Source organism: Juglans regia, chromosome 2, assembly GCF_001411555.2.
Source record: "Juglans regia cultivar Chandler chromosome 2, Walnut 2.0, whole genome shotgun sequence".
NCBI lineage: Eukaryota > Viridiplantae > Streptophyta > Magnoliopsida > Fagales > Juglandaceae > Juglans > Juglans regia.
The window spans coordinates 1,193,025-1,214,120 of NC_049902.1; the positions used below are offsets into that span (position 1 = coordinate 1,193,025).

At 34.8% G+C, this 21,096-nt stretch overlaps 2 protein-coding genes across 2 annotated transcripts; both read right to left on the bottom strand.

Moving 5' to 3' along the window:
• Positions 1 to 677: 677 nt before the first annotated feature.
• On the bottom strand, positions 678 to 5,437 carry LOC108992828 (probable inactive leucine-rich repeat receptor-like protein kinase At3g03770). Its single transcript, XM_018967532.2, has 8 exons — positions 4,950 to 5,437; positions 3,357 to 4,780; positions 2,865 to 2,998; positions 2,254 to 2,497; positions 1,735 to 1,946; positions 1,632 to 1,657; positions 1,360 to 1,471; positions 678 to 1,110 (listed from the first exon to the last, which is right to left on the bottom strand). The coding sequence occupies exons 2-8, from the start codon at positions 4,705 to 4,707 to the stop codon at positions 871 to 873; spliced, it is 2,319 nt and encodes a 772-aa protein (XP_018823077.1). The 5' UTR covers positions 4,708 to 4,780; positions 4,950 to 5,437; the 3' UTR covers positions 678 to 870.
• A 7,290-nt stretch (positions 5,438 to 12,727) lies between these two features.
• On the bottom strand, positions 12,728 to 14,451 carry LOC108993062. Its single transcript, XM_035685439.1, has one exon. It carries the CDS (start codon positions 14,386 to 14,388, stop codon positions 13,018 to 13,020), a length of 1,371 nt encoding a protein of 456 aa, XP_035541332.1. The 5' UTR covers positions 14,389 to 14,451; the 3' UTR covers positions 12,728 to 13,017.
• Between the last annotated feature and the right edge of the window lie 6,645 nt (positions 14,452 to 21,096).

Consider the following 21,096-nt stretch of genomic DNA (forward strand, 5'->3'; position numbering starts at 1 on the left):
GAGTTAGACATATATATATATAGCTCACAATGGTATGTTGTTTTAACCCATTAAGTTGAGTGATCATTTGGGGTTTATTGCACCTTAGTAATATATGATTATATCTTATTTATATTGTGGTATAATTACGTATGTAGGCCTCGAAACTCAAGAGTCTTTATTCTGAAATTTTTATAGACCCATTTGAATTTGAATCCTTAATGGGTAGACTCCATAAGTTTTTATTTATAAGAGGTTAGGTCCCTCCTCCTCTCCATATGTCCATTGGCTTGCCCCATTGATAGCTGATAATTTGTGAGGAGCAAGGAGGGAAAGATCTGTCTGTCTGCATTCTCCAAACATGGCTTCTGCAGGTACATCTTCACCATTTTCATATTTTATATTGCTATTTTAGATTCTGGTTTTTAGCTTGTATTTTTCGTGTATTTTACAGTAAACTCACTACAGGATTGGATAGGCTTTACCTTAGTACTTATCATCTTATCCATGTTTTAGCTTTATTGTAAATGCTTTGAAATAATGCTGGAAGACGATTATGTTTTCTACTCTTCTGTTTCTCAAGTGTAAGCAGTTCTGGTAACTTTTTGTAATCCATGTTTTAACTTTTTGTTTTTGTCGGCATGGAGTGTGTTAAGGAAAAGTATTCTATCATTTGACTTGGGACTAGATTTCGACAATTGATGAAAACTACAAAGACGACATAGTAAACTGATTCTATATTACAATTACTGCAATGCAAATCAAACAACACATATCAGGTTGGCGCAGATGGAGGTGGAGGCATTTCATATGGCCTCGAGAGTTTGGAATATATTTAACACACCTCCATGCCGACAAAAACAAAATAATATAAAATAAAAAGCAGAAAAATCATTGGTGTGATGCAGTACTAGTGTTGAATCTATGATCACCATCACCTGTTGTTGCCTGAATTTGAGATGCATACTGTAAGTTCCAAAGGACATCCTCAATAGAGGGACGACTACATGACTCGAGAGAAATACATCTGTTCATTATGGAAATCACAGCCGATAAGGATTCCTGCGAGCAAGTGGTTTGCACAATTGGATCAATTATACGCTTCCGGCCATCCTGGCTGTTCAAAGATGCCTGCAAAAATGAAAAATCTAGTGTCAAGACTCAAGGATATATCAAAACCATGGGGAAAAGACTATCCACCAATTTTGTGCCCATGTGTAGAAAATTCTGGGAGCATGTTAACACACCATAAAGTAGTGGGAGTGGTTATACCAACAAAACCATAGGGAAAATATGCACTGGAACAGCTGATTTGTTAGTTCTCAGGATTTTCGACAATGCACATTTATATTCTGAAGTTAGTCAGAATTCAGTACATACCATCTCATTTAGCAAGAATTCCTCTCTTTTAGCACATATGGAAGGTCCAACAAGTGCCTCAAGTAATATGAATCCGAAGCTATAAACATCATCTTCTAATTTTGTCATTTGCCTGAAGACATGGACATAGTTAAAATGTTAACCAAAACTGACTAATGTGATTAACTAGCAGTAAGGATACATTTCATAGAGCTGATGAATTAGCAAATTACTTAATAACTGAAAAAAATGCTTGCTCCATTAGTTATTGATTGATTAAGGAAAATCCTTACCATGATTTATGACCTTCTCCTTTTGCCTGCAAACCAAGGGCACTAGTCAATAACAACTTTTTATTAAAAGGCTAACCAATCGATAGATAAAAACAAGCCCTACCCCAAATTTGTTAGTTTCCTCCAAGATAATGGACATTCCATAGTCACTCAACTTTGCCACCCAATGCTCATTGAGCAGGATATTATTTGTCTTCAATCTGTTATTGAAGAAACCAGGAATAACTCCAGTATGTAGGAAGTGCACACCCTTGGCGACACTGATTAGAACTGCCAATCTCTCTGACCAATTGAAAACCTTTCTGCAGCTATTCCCTGCAAATATAATAAAGCTGCTATATTTAGAATATAAAGCACAAGTCTATGCCACTAATGAAATATATGGGAAGGCCGAATCCCACTGAAATTATAGTTCATATTCCCCTTTTTTTGTTAAAAACAAGAGCAGTGTTATCTTTGTTTGAGGCCTCTTGAATTAGTTGATGACTGAGATATTTCACAAGAAGAATGGAATGCAATTTGAAGGACATTTACCAGCAGTAAATCCACAAAATGGACAGCAAACACATAACATCTTATAAGTTATAAGCATTCAATGGTTTGACACTAGATATCAAGTTACCTGCAAGATAAGTACGAAAACTCCCACCGGACATATATTCAGATATGAGGAAGACATTATTCACACTGCAATCATCTGTTCCACTAACATCAACACTGTGCCCCAAAAGGCCAACCAAATGTGGGTAACGAAGCTTTGCTAGCAAATCCAACCTGAGTTTCAGATTTCGAATTGAATACTTCTTTGACCAAGGCAGACACCTAATAACAACTAGGGTCCCATTCCCTAATCTTCCTCTGTAAAGCTGCAAGACAAAGGGAAGAGAGTTGGAAAGGATCTAGTGTGAGAGATATAAAAGCTTAGATGGTTGGTTCGATTTCTGCCACATTCAACATTCATAATGAGCAAAATAAGCTCAATTAAGATGCTCATCTGTGTCTGTGAGTGGTCACTCACATCTCAATTCCTGATGATGAACCAAGAATAACGACAATCTTCTTGAAGCGGCGAAATACTTGTGCTGTGGAACATAATGTCATCATATGTAGCTTCCTTTACCAAACTCACTATAGTTGTAATTATTCAAAACTTGATCAAATCCATATGATCGTAGTAATCTTTACTGTATATTTCATCATCTTTTATACAAAGTCAGAAGTTTTATACGGTACCTTTCCACACGATCCTTCTCCCATAAAGGCAGAGTTATCAAAGTTGTTTGTAGCTTCTTTTAACTCTTCTAAAGTAAAAGACCGACACTCAGGGAGACCTTGCATGCCTAACTTTGCAGCTTCAGAAACAAATCCTAACCAAGAAGAAATGAGGTTTACTGTAAATGTTCAGCAAATTTCAAAATCATGTCATTTATTCACATATAAAAACCTTTTTTAGCTTTCAGATTCAGGCAACATGAAGCTATCACTTGTCCCAAGAGTTTTCATATTTAATAAGTGAACCCAACACATGAAATATTTAATTATTGAGGTAAAGTGTAGGGTCAAGATTCGAACTCAACATCTCTGTTCTGATATCATATGAAACTACTCCAAAAAAACTAAAACTGATAGGAAGATATAGATTTAGTTATTTATATGGTCATATATAGCAGTGTGGCCGTTAAAAGGGAAAGTTTACTTTCACATTCTTGTTAGTGGAGGACCTACTTGCATTTGCTAGAAGCTCAGAGGAGAACCCAGCTGCCGAGCTATCTTTCAGTGCTTTCTGCAACACATGCTGCTCCGATAACCCCCGGGGACAATACGTTCTCCACAAGAAAAGCGAGCCAAAAGCCAGAAGCACCACGAGCACGAAGATTCCTACAATTACACCCACAAAAATTCCAGCATTTTTGCCTTTGGATTGTTTATTCACGTTGACTTCCTCACAATATGGTTCTGCATGTTGATGCCTCATGTCAATGGATAAGCAATTCCCATCAATCTTAACCACTCTATTCTCTGAGTTGGCGCTCAAGCAGTAAGGCAGTCCACCCATTAACCTATTGTTAGAGATATCAACGAACTCAAGTTTGCTACCACAGCTTAGGTGGTCTGGAAATATCCCACTAAACATGTTTGATGCAATATTCAAATAGCTAATATTGGGTAAAGAGAAAAGTGCAGCAGGAGGTAGCCCCCCAAGCACATTGAGTGACATGTCAAGGTGTTGAAGCCGACTTAATCGGCCATATTGCCTAGGAATGTTTCCGAAGAAGGAGTTATTACTTAGGAAAGCCAATTCCAATCCTTCCGGCATATCAGTTAGCACAGAATGCAATTTGTTTGCACTTAAATCCAGCACGCGTAGGCTACTCAAGGTACTGAGACTTGGTAATTCCCCAGAAATGTCATTGCTAGACATGATAAGATTAGTGAGAGTAGTGATACTCAGAATTGAAGATGGAAAGGGACCTTTAAACTGGTTGTTCCTCAAGCTTAGAACTATCAGATTAGATAATGAATCAAACCAAGTGGGGACGGTAGTATTGAAGAAGTTATCGTCCAGTTTAAGAGTTTGAAGCTTCACCATTGTAGAAATCTTCGGAGGAACCGAACCAAAAAGAAAATTTGAACTCAAATCAAGATATTCAAGTGAAGAAGAGAATCGATGAATTTTGTCCGGAAATGGACCCCAAATGCCCAAAGATACCAGACTAAGAACTCTCAAGCTGGTTAGCCTCGCCAGGGTGGCCACAAAAGAATCCACAGAGAAGCTCTCCGACAAGGTTTGATTGGGAATTGCAAACCCATTAAAGCCGCTTACTTTTGCAAGCTTATCACCCATAATTCGGAGCTCAGTTACAAAATTGTCTTGGCATGTGATGTTTACTTTTGATGAAGATAAAAGGCAAAAATCTTTGGTATGATCATTCCAAATCTCCAATTGTGGTGGGTACTCAAACTGCTTTCTAAGTTGGAGAAGCACTTGGGTTTGAGAGGGCTGCAATTGATTTGTACCCAGAACAAAGAAACTCCATGTAAACCAGAAAAGCAAAAACGTATCACACCACCCCATTTTGAAAAATTCTACTCCTCTTGTCAATGCTTCATGGTGTCAGAAACAGCAGAATAAGATAACCCCGTATAACCTGTCATTTAATAAGCATGAATCAGGAAAAAAGAAATTATCAGTGAAAGGGAGACTGGCCTTGCAAAGACCAAGCATAGCTGTGGCAGTTGATATTGAAATATTGGATTTTCTACAATTTGGAAGAACACCCAATAAAGTAAAACATATATAAGAGCTGCCAACTTTACCTCACAATCTCCAAAACAAGATTTGCCGAATATTGTATTGCTGAGCTAGTTTCACAGCGGTTGCAAAAAAAAATAAAAAAAGTGCAAGCTCCAAGAAATTAAGAAGGAGAAACAGAGTGAAACAGAGACTGAAATCCTAGATTGACAAACAGAACTAAGGAAATGAGTTTATGTTGGACGCTTTTAGGAAGATGACTAGAAGAGAAAGACCCAAGAAGGAAATTATGTCCAACGGACATAAATTCTGTGTGAATGATATGTGAAAGTGGTATTCCTCTCTCTCTCTCTCTCTCTGTGAAATGAATGTATGCCAACAACTACAGGGTACTGCTTGTAATAAATTCTTTGATCCATGCTGCCCAGGAAACAGTAAACAATGAATAAATAAATAAATCCATTCTTCTTTTATCAAAGCTTTGAGATGGGGTAGCTTGATTTATTGCATTCAGTGATTCCACATGGCGTCTTTTCTTTGGAGATTGCAAGCTCTTAATCTCTCCCTCTCTCTTTAGCATCGACCCCTATCGGATATCAGTTGTATTACTAGACACTAGTAGTAAGTACTACACGTGCAAGCATTTTGTAATATATCATTTCTGAGTAGTGATTTGTTTAGTTTGGTTCATTAATTTTACTATATTATTAAATAAAAATTAAATAGCATATAGTTGAGCTAATATTATTAAATAGGAAATAATATATCTATTTAAATGATTAAATTTCAGTAGAATATTTTTTTATTTTCTTAGTTTATAATTTTTTTTATTAGTTTTTAGATCTAATATATTCATATAACTTTGATGATCCACAGCTCCCCTTAACTTGTTCAAGAATTATTATTTTCTTTTGAAAAAAAAAAAGCAAACGGGGGGTATCGCTCTACTGATTACAGCGCCAAGCATTAAAACATCGTCAAATCTGTCACCCTGCATGTTCCTTGTCGTAGACTTCAATGGCTCAGCACAAGGGCTCTTAATACTGACCTTGACCTTGTCGTCGACTTATTTATTTATTTACCTTATTTTTCTTCCAAATAATTAAAAAAAAAAAAAAAAAAAATCTCTTGGAGGTGGGAGCATAAAAATGGGTTTCATATATGTTAGAAATATTATATCAGAATACACAGTGGAAGCGATATTACCTCACAGAAAATATCTTGGATCTAGTGTGGTTATTTTACGGATTCTCCAACATCATTGTTCATCCACGATCACATCGATGGTGGAGTGTGCTACGTGATAATCTCAGAACAACACTTACACGTTTCACAACCTAGATACCGTGACTAGAAAAAATCATTTAAGAGAGTTTATTTTTTCAAATGTTTTCTCTAAAGAGGGGGGAGAGACTATGTAAATAGCCTATCTAGTGTAACCCCCTGACTGGACATTAAGAACCAGCCATCAAGCCTCATGAAGTGGCTTAAGAGCCACCTCATAACCCCCAAGAAGAGATGAAGGGGTGTCCACTACAAATGTCCTTTTCTTACATATATAACTATTTGAGCATGTGTTTTTGCTTGTCGTCGATTTGGAAAAAATAAATTGTGGATTGCAGAGACAATACTTGCAAAAAAAAAAAAAAAACGAAATAAAGAAAGAAAGGATTGCCAAGACAATAGAGTATTTGAATTTCTTGTAAAATATATATATATATATGCTTGGTGTACAGATTGAATCATTGAAGGGTTTAAAAAAAAATTCTAAACTTATCTTCTAAAAAAAATGTTCTAACTTTAAAAGAATTTCATAAAAATAAACTCATAAATTGACGTAACTTGATATAGTAAATAAGATAAAATATCTTTACAGTCGTAGCAATGCTTTTTAATAAAATATCCTCTTTGGGCATTGGCAACCATTATATCCTGGACGCCATTATATCCTCCAAGAAGGCAGCTATCAACAGAAGTGGCATTATTTAGGAAGGTCACGACTCACAACCAAGGGCCAAGCCAAACTACTGAAACATGAATTTGTGGATCTTAATAAGCACACGCATTAAGCTCAAGCTCAGCATCACTTGAGAATATCTTCTTCTGCCTGGCTTAAACTGATCTGGATCATTCATTTTGATTGTTCTGCATTTGGGACCAAGATTTAGAGATCCCTTTGGGAAAGAGACCAAACAGAACAGGTAAAGCCATTATGAAAAATATCAGAACCCTAGGCCTTGCCCAGAAATTCTTTCATAATGATTGATCATTGAAGTTTCATCAAGATTGAATCCCTTGATATGTAATATATTCTTTCATGATTTTTTGGTTTAAAGACACTGCATGTGGTAATAAGAGCACTTTCAAAGGGACATCATCTGGTGCATAGTAGCGCCAGAGCACATGTCAGGTCAGGATTCAAACCCAAGTGGTCCTGCACAACTTCAATGCCATTTTTCTTTAATTGTAAAACTCAACACTCTAAGGTGTGAGTGTTTGACACTGACTATGGGAACCAATAAGGTAGCGTATGAGATACTATTGATAACCTGTCATCTATATTATTTGGATATGATTGCCTTTAAACGGAGTGATTCCGGCTTTGTAAAAAGATTAATGATTGAAGATAAAATTGAGAAAAGAAGAAAGCACCAGAATATATAAAGGAAATGACTGGTGTAGGCCATGCAATTAGGGATCCACAAAGAACAACAATAAATGGGCAAGACACTTTCACCATCTACCATCATATTGACGCTCCCCTGTCTATTATATTTTTTTCTTAATGTCGGGAGATCTCTCCAAGGTAGGGCTCTTTGGATCCACCCTGTAGAGTAAACCTCAGTTTCATACACCGTATCTTTGAAAGTTTTCCTACACAGAATTAGTTAAATCGCTGACTTTTCACTAAGAGTATAGCTCCAAATGATTGTTTGTACCCATGAGGTGTTGAACCTTAGACCTTGAAGGAACTGCCCATTATATAACCATCATGTTTGAACTTTCAACATATGAAATCATTTTCTCATTCTTGTCCGTGAGAGATGGACACAATATTAAATATTTATATAGAATCCACAGTATTAAAACAATTCTATAAGATAGAATCAAATGCTCAGGGACCCACGTGATATGTCTATTTCTCTCCAAACTTGAACCAAATAATTTGGTCGACAATTAATCGGGATCTCTATTCATATTTGGGCATTTAGACTTTGAGACCCATATTAGGATTGCTGGTGTCAAAAAACGCATTTAAGATATATAATAAGTAAGGAAATGGAATGAGTTTGAAAAAGCATACCCTTTTAAGATATAGGCTCTCACATCTAAAGTGACCCTTTAGTACAAAGATGGGGCCAACCATTTCCTGGTTTCATCTTTTAACAGTATGGAATGTCTTTCATCAAATAATTCATTCAATTCAGTATTATTAACACATATGATATCCTAGAGGAAGGATGACAACTTGCCTCTGCTTTTATGGCAGCAACATAGAATAAAGGAGAAAGGACCTACCGTTGAGATTGATTATCATAAAAGATCTTTTACATAGGATATGGAAAGAATCCTTATCCATCTGGTTCACACTTGCAAAAGTGGACCACTAATAGCAGAAGCAGCAGCAGCAACAACAACTAGAAATACCAACTCTAGACAGAATATAGCAACAAGAAGCTTCGTTATGAACTAAGACTCTGTTAAGAATTTTCGCTGCAAACACTTGCAGAATACAGTAACCTTCCAAATCTTAATACTCATGTAGACCAACATTAGGAGTTCAATAACATGCCATGTACTGTACCTCAACATTAAGCGGTTAATCATATCTTATGAAAGATAAGTTTGGGACATTCAGCTCTTTGAGGTTCCTCCATAATCTTTGACCTTTTTCTTTTTCAAAAAAAAATAAAAATAATAATCTTTGACCTTTGACTGGAATAATGTTGTTTCCAGATTATTGCTAATATACTGCCTCCTCTCAGACTTGGTGCGGCTTTCTGCATTCTGATTTATGACAAAATCTTTAAAAATCCAAAAATGAAGCTTTTGTACTTGCAGAGCCGAAGTCTCACCGGATGCAAGCCACCTTTACAGTTGACGAGTTTTTTGTGCTCTAGCAACCATGCCTAGCTATACAGAAACAAAAAGAAGCATGCATAAGATCTCGTTCGGTTACGCAGTTCATATGAGATGAGATGAGATATTTTGTTAAAAGTTGAATAAAATATTATTATAATATAATTTTTGAATATTACTTTTATTTTGAGATTTAAAAAAGTTGAATTATTTATTATATTTTGTTCAGAAATTTGAGAAAGTTTTAATGATTATATGAGATAAGATGAGATAATTTAATTTTGTGTAGGAAAAAACTTCAAACCGGATTAGGTGTCCTTTGGCATTTTACACCCTCCAACAAAATTTAAACACGAATGAGATTTATACGTGTTGTGGTGGGCGTGAGTTGAGGGGATCTTTCCTTCTATTTCAGTTTCCCTATCTCCCCCGAGCTCTCCCCTCTTCTCTCCCATTTCCCCCTCACTCCCTTCTCCCTCTCAGAGATAATATTTTTATATTTGAGAAGAAAAAGGAAAAAGTAAGTAGTATGATTGCTTCGAATTTGGACATGGAATAATACCCAAAAAAATATTTCTTCAATTGTTAAAGTGATATATTAATGCCCAGAAATATTTTCATGTTTCTCCAAAATAAAAAAAATATTTCTTCAATTGTTGTGCTTAACAGAGGACTGGAAGTTGACAGAAATTATTTTCTTTTTCTTTCGGGCTTGATAGAGAGAGAGAGAGGGGTTGAGATACCTACCTTCGAAGGAGAGAGAGAGAGTGGTGGGTAGGAGAGAGGGGAAAAAAGAGATCTGGGAAGAAGATGATTTTGTGAGGAATAGCCTACATGCAATTCTATTACTCATTTTGCTATAATCCCTATGTGTCATGTGTCTATTAGTGGGTGTAAAACAAGAATTCTCACTCGTCCGGTTCCTAGCGCCTCCCTTTTGTGTAACCAAACTAGCCCTTAATGCAACTAGATATATTAAAGGAAGTATATGTCTCAAGATTTCAATGGAAAGGATCAGAGCAGAGGATATGAGAAATGAGACGTATATATATTGGTGGTTGAGTGAAAAGAACAAAGCCCAAAGAATGTCAATGATTTTGAAAGGTTATCTCCTCATTTGTTCAGCCAATTAAAACAATTGACCTCGTGTTGTTGGGATTTGCCAATGTATATTGAAGCTGGTAGACAACTAATATTGAGAGGCATTTGTTGGGATTGATTGAAATTCTTAGATACTGCAGTATAGCATTGCAATTGCTGCCTTATAGATGAGAACAAGTACAGGCATGAACAAGTCAAAAATTAAAGTTGCAGATGAACTAAAAGAAAAGTAGGTAACATTAGTATTCTACCACTAGAAGTTCCCACTAGGAGCTGTCTGCAAGCTAAGCCAACTCGGACAACTCGACTCTCCACTGTCTGCTATTAACAAATAAAATGCACCATCACCAGAGACTTACACCTTCGAGCCATGATTCACTTTCTAGGAGTTCCAAAGCACTGGTGTAACACCCCGCTCTCCACAGTAAAGAAAGACATTTGTTTTTTCAGAAAATCATGGGAGCCGGAGTGCTACTACTGACATTTACTTAAAAATATTTTCTTTTATTCTGAATGAAGCGTCAGGTATAAAGATTCCTTATAATAAACAGAGTTGTTTTATATTAAAATACTGAAATTATAAATGAAAGTGCGCAAAAACATTTATTAAAATTTCTCAAAGTCAATGCCATATAAATCATAATTTAAAATCTCTATACATGATCTAGGCCATTGTCATGCCTCCCTGGACTAAGTTTCATCCTATAGCTCTACCTTCATAAATATTATAACCTGAGGTGGTTTAAAAACATAAAACAACTCAAACGAGTTGATGACTCACTAAGAAACTCATCATAACATAAACATACTTAACAAAAAGTTTTTCATAAAATATTTCATACTGAGAACTTAACCTTAGCTCCGTGGCTTGCACATCTACCCATAAATCACATTGATACCATGTATCTGAATAACCATTTGGTTAACTATTCTAAGCTTATATTATACTTGATCTTATGAAAACTTACGTGTCTTATACAACGTGAGATGCATAATACATACATAATTATAATATGCAAAATGAAACATGATGAATGACGTGCTTGTAAATATCATGACATGCGTGGTACGTAAATATTGGCTTCCAAAGAACTAGCTTTAATAATAATATATATAACTAACTAACTAACATATGTTAATCTTAATTTATAATCAAACTACTTACCTAATAACGCTAATCCAATATTTTCGGGGCGAGATTGATTTCCTTTCATGGGCTCAGTGTTGGCTAGAGAGAGAAATAGATTAACCGAAAGCTTGAGAGAAAACAAACGTGAGAGAATGAGAGAGAAAACGTAAAGGATGTTGTGAGAGGAATGAAGCAGTCGGCTATTGGCATGGTGAACATGGGACACACAGTGCTGAACTGCGTATTTTGGGTTTTGCTGCTAAACTTACGAAGGTTTATGATTTTTCCAAATAACACAAAATGGAATATATTTGTAGAGAGATTTGGGAGAGAGTATTGACGAGTTTAAGTTGGATTCGGTTAATACATATAGTGACACTAATCTGCTGAACACTCGATCGTGATCATCTAAGAAGAGAGTTTGAATTTAAAAGTATGATCTAGTAGTTCATTCAATGTAGGATTGGCAGTGACTGAGACTGCATAGGGGACTTCAATCAATGATAATATTAAATTGAAATAAATCTCTAATGGCCGATCTTTAAATTCTAAAATAAGTCTAACTCGTTCAATAATTAATAAGATTTAATCTAGTTATTGAGTCTAATTAAAATTCCTATTCAATCTCAATAGTTAATCGCCCGTGAGCTTATATAATATGACCAATTAAATATAATTTATGCCCAATAAAAATTATAAATATTCCGACCTTAGAATTATTGGGCCAAATCGTCACAAGTGAAGGATCTGAAGTGCAGCCACTTGGGCTATAATAGAGACCCAGGAACTGGTGCTGCATTATACAACAAGCACCTAACTGCTTAAGTCATGCCCTAGCTACCAAAAAGGCACTTATGTAACAAAATATTGAATTCTTTCATTATAAACTGTACTTATCAAAAATAAATAAATTGTACTTCTTCAAGCTGACCATCTGAGAGTCTTCAACAAGGTCATTTCCCACATTAGGCCTCATGATGCCACAGAATTAGCACAATTGACAATACTGAAGTACTGTTTGGATAGAAAATGTTCAATTATGAACAATCACCTGATATAAGTTCATTGGCCTCATTTGTTTTCGTAGATGAAATGAATTGAGTTGAAATTAAAGTTTAAAAGTTGAATAAAATATTGTTAGAATATATTTTTTTAATATTATTTTTGTTTTGGGATTTGAAAATTTTGAATTATTTATTTTATTTTGTGTGAGAATTTAAAAAAGTTATAATGATTAGATGATATAAGATAAATTGAGAGGAGTTGTGAAAACAAACGAGTAAATTTCATCGTAAAAGAAAGCTAGAGATAACAAAAATATAAGATTTAAAAACAACGCCAAGGGCATAGCTACTCAGCGGTCCACGCAAGTCAAAGAAATAGATACGCAAGCAGAAAACAAAAGGAAACTAAACATTTTAGAGGGCACTTTGAAAGAACAATATTTTTTTTTATAAGGCCACTTTGAGAGAATAATAAAAGTCATTTACTGTTTCCAAGTAAAATCTAATCATAAGGCCTCACACACCAGAATCCTACAATCATTGGCATTTGAAATACTTTTAGAGAAACATTATACTACAAATACTTTTAGAGTATGAAAGGGTTTAATTTTCCTGGACAGTAATGTCAAAATACCTTTTGACTAGCTTCTGCCCCTTATATGTAGTGAATAATGCAAACGGATTAAACCTAATCAAGCTCTTAAATCATTGATTGCATTCCTTGGATAAAGTTAAGCAGCCCGCTGGCTACATAACGAAGTCCATGTGAACACATGATCTTTTAGCATTGCTCCAATTATTTGATGATCGCATAAGTACTCACATTTTTAAATCTGTAAGGAACCCTTGAAATTCTATCTTGCCTTGGTGCGCACTGATAACATTAGGAACCTCATTGTGATACTTACTCACTAACTTTTCCACAAATTTCTTCTCTGTCATTTTGAACATATGAACAACGCTGGTATCTTCCTTAATCAACCCCTTGGATATCAAAAGTTGCATAACTGAACACCTCGGAATAATCCGCCTCTCCAAGCTCAGCAGCAGAAGATTCGGATTCTTGGAGATCATCGAAGGCTTCATTTTCAGTTTGTTAACAAAGAAATCCATCAATTTCTTGATTTTCTTCTCTGAAGAATTCATACACATGGGTTGCAACTTGAACGCTGAATAAATCTCATCCTTCGACAAACCAAAACTTCTAAGAGCTTCCACCTTTTGCTCCCACAGTGTTTTACCATTTTGTACCATGGAAACGATGGCTAGAACAAATAGCAGATTATTGGGATTGAAACCCAATCTCGTTATTTCATGAACAATCTCACTAAAGTGATTGTTACTCAAAAGCATCAATTTTGGTTTAATAATAAACAACTTCAAAACCAATGGCCGGGGAACACCATGGCTTAACAACGTAGACATGTTTGCCTGTGGCACATGTAATACCGTGGATTCAGCGAGTATCCTGTAGCATGACTTGGTAACCAGTAATACATTCTCGTCAGTCCCAAGAATCCGCCTAAGCTCTTGAACACATGGAATGATTTGGTTTTCGAGGCTCCTTTCTAGAACATAAGGCGCTATGGATAAAAGTTTCGCAACTTCCAGATCTGACAATCCCATCGATTTGAAAAATTCCAACTTTGGCTTAAAGATATCGTGTGCATTAGACAAAAACATTTTGGGACGCTTCATGGTCATAGTTGATATTTGCTTATCACTGAAACCATGAGCTCTAAAAAGCTGAACCACAGAGTGTGCATCACTTTCTAGCACACGGGGGTGTGTGCAAAGCATCTTGGCAAGGTTAGTGCCGGAAAACCCCAAGGACTCAAACAAGTCGATGTTGGGCTTAAGGGTATTGTCCAAGTCAGCTAGAAGCAATAGTGGACGACGGCTTATTAAGTTTCTAATGTGGGTCTGCGTTAATCCGTGATTCCTCAAAAGATGCAGAACTAAGTTGGGATTCTCTATGTTCTCAATGTTGAACTTCTTTGAAGCTGAAATGGCTGATTCCAAGGACAACCCACAGGAGTCTTGGAGGAAGGAGACTGCCGGAGATTGTGGGTCCTTGGAATTATAGAGTTCTGAGATGGGTTTAAGAGAGGAGGTTGAAAACAAGTGGTCATGGCCGATTGTAAAAGCTTTGCGCCTTAATTGCAGTCTTATGCAATTCAAATGGAGCATTTTCTTTGACTGAGATAGAAGATTATTGCTTAAGGCGAAAAGAACAAAGAATTGTTACCTGGTTTGAGTTTGAGATGGCATGTGAATGGCTGTGGAACTGAGCTCATCATCGGCGACTGTTCAACTGGAAACGTGCCTACAAGACGAATGATTCTGGTCAGGGGGTCAACCAAGAACAAGCCCAAAGGCGGGCGGCTACATATACCTTGAGCCCTAATACAGAGTTTTTTGTTTTTTTGAAACCGCCCTCATACAGAGTTGATAACAACGTTTTTGCTACATTCATCGATAAATTCTCTAAGACCAAATGCCTATTTTTTCTTTTCTTTTTTTTTTTATACATTTTTTTTATATTCTTAAACATTATTTTAAAAAAATCACATCATTAAAATACATTTACTTAATCACTAAGTATTAAAAAAAATACCGATAGACACTCTCAAGACCCAATCTCGCCCAAACATTTTTCTAATTATATGTGTATATATATATATATACACTAATTCAGGAGCAAACGTGCTCGTTTGCCTAGTTTAGTAAAATGAATAGTCTTAAGAAATAATGTGGTTCTTATAGAAAAATAATATAGATTTTAATCAATAATTTAATGCATATATAAAAAAATATAAGTCCTAACAAATATTTGTGTAATAATTGTTAAGTATTGGATAATAATTACATACCTGTATAGATTATAAGATTAAAACATTAGTTTAATCAGTAACATAGTCCCATAGATAGTTATGATATCAATAGTTTTAGTAAAATTATTTGTGATAAGTTTAATACAATTTCAACAAAAACATTAGTTAAAACCGAACGATTGTTTTTATGATGAGTTCTGTAAAGGAGCTACACGTAAAATAATTAAAGATTTTAAGAGTTTTTTGCTAAAACAAAACTTAATGGACTTAATGAAAAAATAAGAAAAGTTAACGGGAGAAAAAAATTATTATTTATAATTAAATAATTATTTATTATAATAGAGTAGAAATATATGAAGCACAAAAATATTTAGAAAGTAAGTAAACTTGAATTTTTGTTCTTCAACTCTTTTGTCGATTAAACTTCATTGATAATAAGTATTGGAGAGCTATATTCTGCATCAGCACAATTTGAAACTACTATTTTGTCGGTTTGACTAATTATATTAACATTGAGGCCAGGATTGCACTTAATTGGTCGAACTGCATGGCAAGATGCCAATTAAAAACCCTGCCTACATCATGTCACGGGAGAATAATAAGTGGTCAGCAATTAATGACACTTAATTATGGCAAATTGGGAATAATGTCAATTTTGGACGAACGGCGTTAACTTAGTTAACGGAAAAATAATAAAAACCATTAAAACAAGATTTTCTATTAGATAACTACTTTATATATATAAAAAGATATTATATGTATATATAAGTATTCATCATATACGTGTGTGTGTATATATATATATATATATATATTAGTAGTGGGTCGACGTGCGAGGCACGTTTTCCCAGTTGAAAGGAAAAATAAATTTTACCTGAATATAAAAGGTAGAAGCAGATAACAGATTGATTAAAAAATGTGTTTATTACATAAATTAAAGTTGTAATAGCTTAGAACACAGTAAATGATTTTGTGCATAATTATTTCAAGTCTTTCAGTATATATCCAATATGAAATACTGATGTGTTCACCATACAATTTTTTTTTTTTTTATAAGTAAAGAATTAAATGTAAATGTGTCTTAGCCCGGGTTCGTTCACCATACAATGAACTCAGTATAACTCTCTTCATGTGACACAAAATTGCATCTCATTGGGTTACATGTTACTTCACAATCAATAAGAAAATTTAGTGTGCAAGACTGATTAGTAAATTGCCTAACATACAAAAATACAAAATCCAGTATCAGTAGGCAACTATCCAAGTTCCCTAAAATGATCAAGACCAATGCATGGATGGATAAAATGTATGAATAGATAGGAATGACAGGGTAAAGATATACAATAATTACATTCTATTTGTAAAATACTAAGTCATGCACAAATAAATTAAAACAGACCATAGTCACATACAAGTTTAGCAATGAAAGTATTTCATGGGAATTGAAATTACAGTTTTAAATGTATGAGTCAAAGATTAAAATATGCAGAATGAGAAATAGTTTTAGAGGCTTACTTCAAAAAAAAAAAAAAAAAAAACTATTCAAAAGTAAACATCCAATTGAAACAATCAAAGAAAAAAGTTGATCTAGGCAGCAAGAGTTTGGCTTTGTTTTAATTTAGTTTTATTTAATTATAGGAGTTGGGAATATTTTTTCAATATGCTCTCGACATTTGTGTTAATTTGAGGAGTGATGCTAAAGGAACCCTAGATGTGATATTCAGGAAAAGTATGTGCAATGCCTAGGTCTTTTTTCATTGTCTAACTTCCAGCAGTTCATCTAGTATTAAAAAAACACTCAACCCCAGACCTTGATTTCACACACTTGCGAAATATTTTTTTTCTTATAGGCAAGCAGAAACTTTTATTGATAGAAATAGGCATAGCCCATGTATTAGAATTCCAATCTTTGTAGGATAGAAACCCTAGCACAACCCATCTGTTATAAGCTTGCAAACCCACCAAGCCAGATCAGCTACACTTCCAAAATACCATTCATAGCCATGAAAGATGAATTGGATAACATTTTCTTCATTTTCTAGTCTATTTTCGAGCTCTGAAACATACTGATGGGGTGGCTACTAAAGTCATAATGACCTTTATATTTGCTACTAAACTATTTCTTTAAATTTAAAGGCATGTTCACAAGCTTATGTGATTAAATGAGGAAAACAAAACCTGGAAGATCCAATCCAGCCTAACAACTCTTTTCACGATGGAGTGGCTGAAACTCTTTGCAACCCAGACCGACCCATTGGATGAGTTTGACATGGGGCCATTCTTTTACTATGTCCATTTTCCTGTAGGAAGAAAATTGACATCAAGAAAAATTCACATGATTTGATCAAAAATCACAATCTTAAACCCCAAACTCTCTTTCTACCATGTTTCACGAAAGTTTAGCCAGTTGATTTCTCATAATAGAGTATCTTATTCAACTGAGGTGCTAACAAATGAAAAGTAAATATATATATATTTTTTTATAAGCGGATGGAAACTAAATAAATGAGTCAAAACAGATAAACAAGTTGTGAGCACACAAATTTGATAGTCCATGAATTTAACAGAGGACATGATTTTGGATTAATGACAATGACATTTGTGATTTACTCGAGCATATGCCCAATATTCTAAGATGCTACTAAAGTCTAAGCTTTCGACATGTATCTTATGTCGGGGTGTAAATTTAAATCGAAAAATCAGACCGGACCGAATCGGACCAGACCGGTTGGTCCGGTTTTGAACCGGTCCGGTCTAGAACCAGTTCCTATATTATGAAAACCGGTTGGAACTGATCCGGTTTTAGTTTCGTAGTTTTCGAAATCGGACTGGACCGAACCGGATAGGTTGGAAAAAATATATATATATAAATTAATTTTATATATTATACAAAATATTTATATATATAAGTTTTATATATAATATATAATAATATATTAAATTTTTATATATAATATATAATTATATATCATATATGAAATAATTTCATATTATAATTTATAAATTATAACATAAAACGTTAATCTTAAATATGAACATTTGTAATTTGTTTGATTATATGTTATTAATATAATTATATATAAGATAATGTTATTATAATTTATAAAATAAAAGTTTAATCTTAAAAATGAAAACTTAATTGATCATATGCTTTAAACATAATATATATTAAATTATTAATAATATTTTATCATAAGAAGTGACATTTTATTATATGTTTTTTATATTTTAAAAAAATTGAAAAATCGGACCGGACCAGACCTGAAATCGGTAGAACCGGATGTACCGGTTTAGGAGGGTAACCAGGGCGTAATCGGTTTTGAAAAATGAAAAACCGGTACATGCCAGTTTGGTCCTAGATTTTGTCCAAAACCGGACCGGACCGGTTACACCCCTAATCTTATGTATCATTTTACTTATATTTATAAGTAAAATGATCAAAAGACTCTATGTTTTATACTAAACCAACACCATCTATTTCACTTGAAATTGAGAGGATCCTTGGAAGCACAAGTAGCATGGTGCTTTGACCCTCATTTGCATCAAATTCCAGGTCTAGAATATAAAAGTGTGCGAACTATGAACAAGTGACAGTTCTATATACATGACCTTGCACGGGGCAGAGCTTTTCTAATGATAATACAATGACAGTCACGATGATATTTTTACACGGACTTGAGGATGGTAAGCCAGTTATTATGAAATGGATTTGTGATGTGCTCAAGAAGGTTCTGTACAGGACCTTTACCAATCAAAGATGCTTGCATGTAAAAGCCTAACCAATCAACCATTGCTAAATTTTTTATTTTTTCACTTTCAGCTCCTCAAAAGTTTCTGGATCTTTGGAGAGATTCAGGAGACCAAAAAGTGCTCCTTCTAAATAGTTGATATCACCGGGCAAGTGTATTCCAAGTGGCTTCAATGCCTCAATTCCACAAAATCTTCCATATCTGGTCCAACCTATTTATGCAAAATATCCAAAAAAGAAAAAAAAAAGATTTTTTATAGCCTACTCTGGTGTCAAAAAACTAAACAGACAAAAAATATGATGTTGAGAAACTACATTATTACTCAGATTTTACGATTCCTTACTTGTCAAATAGAAAAAAAAAATGCTTCAGTTAGGAATGGATAAATTGGCTCCCCCATCAATTCCCCTCGCCAATCACCCAAATAAAGGTAAAAAAATTATCCATAGAAGAAAATATTGAAATGGGATAAAAGGTTCTTGAACTCCTCAAACCCCTATGTTGAAGCTTTCGAAAATTTGTTCACTGTTATTTACTGTTTGTTAATTTGGCCAGTGGTCATTCGAAATTTGGCCACAAGCAGATCAAACAAAAACAAGAGAGAGAGACAGGGACAGAGACAGAGAAAGATATCGAGAGAATGGAGATCGAGAAGCACGGGAAAGAACAAGAAAATAGAGAATAGTTCTCAGATTCACAACCCACAGAGAGAAGAGAAAGGGGATCGAGAAACATCATACCCACAACGCACCAGGACAAAGAATAAAGATGATGAATCGAGAAATACAGAGGGCCAAAGAAAGGTTTTCTTCGTCTTCGTGGCCTCACTCCCAAAATCTTTGTGCTGGGTAAGAACGATCGAGGACCGAAGATGGGGTAGAAGCTTAATAACACTCGATCGCACAGGGTATAAGTGGAACAAAAGTGTCAAACAAAATTCCGTTTGAAATTTGAAACCCAGATCTCTCATTTTCTAAAATCCCAGCAAAAACAACAATGCAACATTAAAAATATAAACCTTCATCCCCTCCCCATTACCTCCACTTTCTCGTAAATCACGTAAAGGCCAACGAAGACAAGAATTTCAACATCCATATCATAATCGAAAAACAAGAGAAAAACGAAGAAAGTCTCTCCGTCCGTACCTTAATCAGTGAGAATGCCGTGGACAGATGTGTCCAAAGATATTTCAAAACTGCTTTTTTTTCTAGTTACTTCTAGCGTTCGCGATCTACTTCCTTCCTTTCTTCTTTTGTTGTCAATTTTCTGAGCTCGGTAAGGAGAGGGAGGAGCCGAAGAGGAAGAAGGAGCCGAAGCTCCCCTCCCCCCAAGCTGGATTCGAACGAGCAAGTTTCTAGAGAAAGAGGGTCTGGTTTCTATCGAGATAGAGGCTATGGTTTAATCGAGAGAGATATCAAACGGAAACTTAACGAAAAATACTGTAGCTCTGTTAAGATAAGAATTTTCGTTTCATTCCGTTTGATAGCCATTTATATAATAGTAATAGATATATAAGAATTGAGAATTTATAAATAAAGATATTAATTTTAAAAAATAATATTAAAAAATAAAAACATGAAATGAGACAATAATGATGTTTGAAAAAAGATAGTGAGGAGACATATTTAGTCATTTTTTCCTCTAGTTGTTAGTCATTTTTATGCCTAAATGCTTTGAGATATGTTTTAGTCATAAATGTATTTCATAAAAATAAACTTACGATCTGAAAACTTACGATCTGTTGTGAGTTTATGCAGTGTGTTCTAATGCATCATATGAAACTACGTTAGTTTGTGAGTTTATTTTATGAAATATCTTCGTGACTGTAGCATTTCTCTAAGAGCACTTGCATCTGGCTCCCTATACGTTCATTTTCTCTAAATTCTGGGATGCAGTTTGGGGAAAACTTGCATTTTGTCTTCCCATTTGATTCCCTACTTTAAGGTTTATGTTTACGCATATTACAATTAGATGGGGAACCATTGTACATCCATTTTCTCATTTTTAATTATTTTTTCCTTTCCCTCTCTCTATGCCCCTCCCACGTTCACTGTCCCTCTCGTCCTAGTTGTTATCGGCTCTCTCGCACTCGTCCATCGACAACAGCTCTTCCGATATATTTCATGATAGGTAACCATATCATTCTCTCACAAACTCATACACACACAGTCCCTGTCTTTCATGCCGTCAGCTATGAGAGAAATTTTGTGTTTGAATTTGTTTGTACTCTACCATTTTGAGTCTCTGTAACTCTATTGTCGAATCTTCAGGTAGATCTCGAAAATCCTAGCCCACTAGATCAAAATGGTTTCTGT

Bases quoted from the DNA above. Each gene is read 5' to 3' on its own strand.
- LOC108992828 (XM_018967532.2), bottom strand. From the start codon at position 4,707: ATGGGGTGGTGTGATACGTTTTTGCTTTTCTGGTTTACATGGAGTTTC. The intron at 2,498-2,864 runs GTACCGTATAAA...TTTGTCTTGCAG, and splicing joins GAGAAGGATCGTGTGGAAAG to CTTTACAGAGGAAGATTAGG. The intron at 1,947-2,253 runs GTAACTTGATAT...TTATATTTGCAG, and splicing joins TTTTCGTACTTATCTTGCAG to GGAATAGCTGCAGAAAGGTT.
- LOC108993062 (XM_035685439.1), bottom strand. From the start codon at position 14,388: ATGCTCCATTTGAATTGCATAAGACTGCAATTAAGGCGCAAAGCTTTT.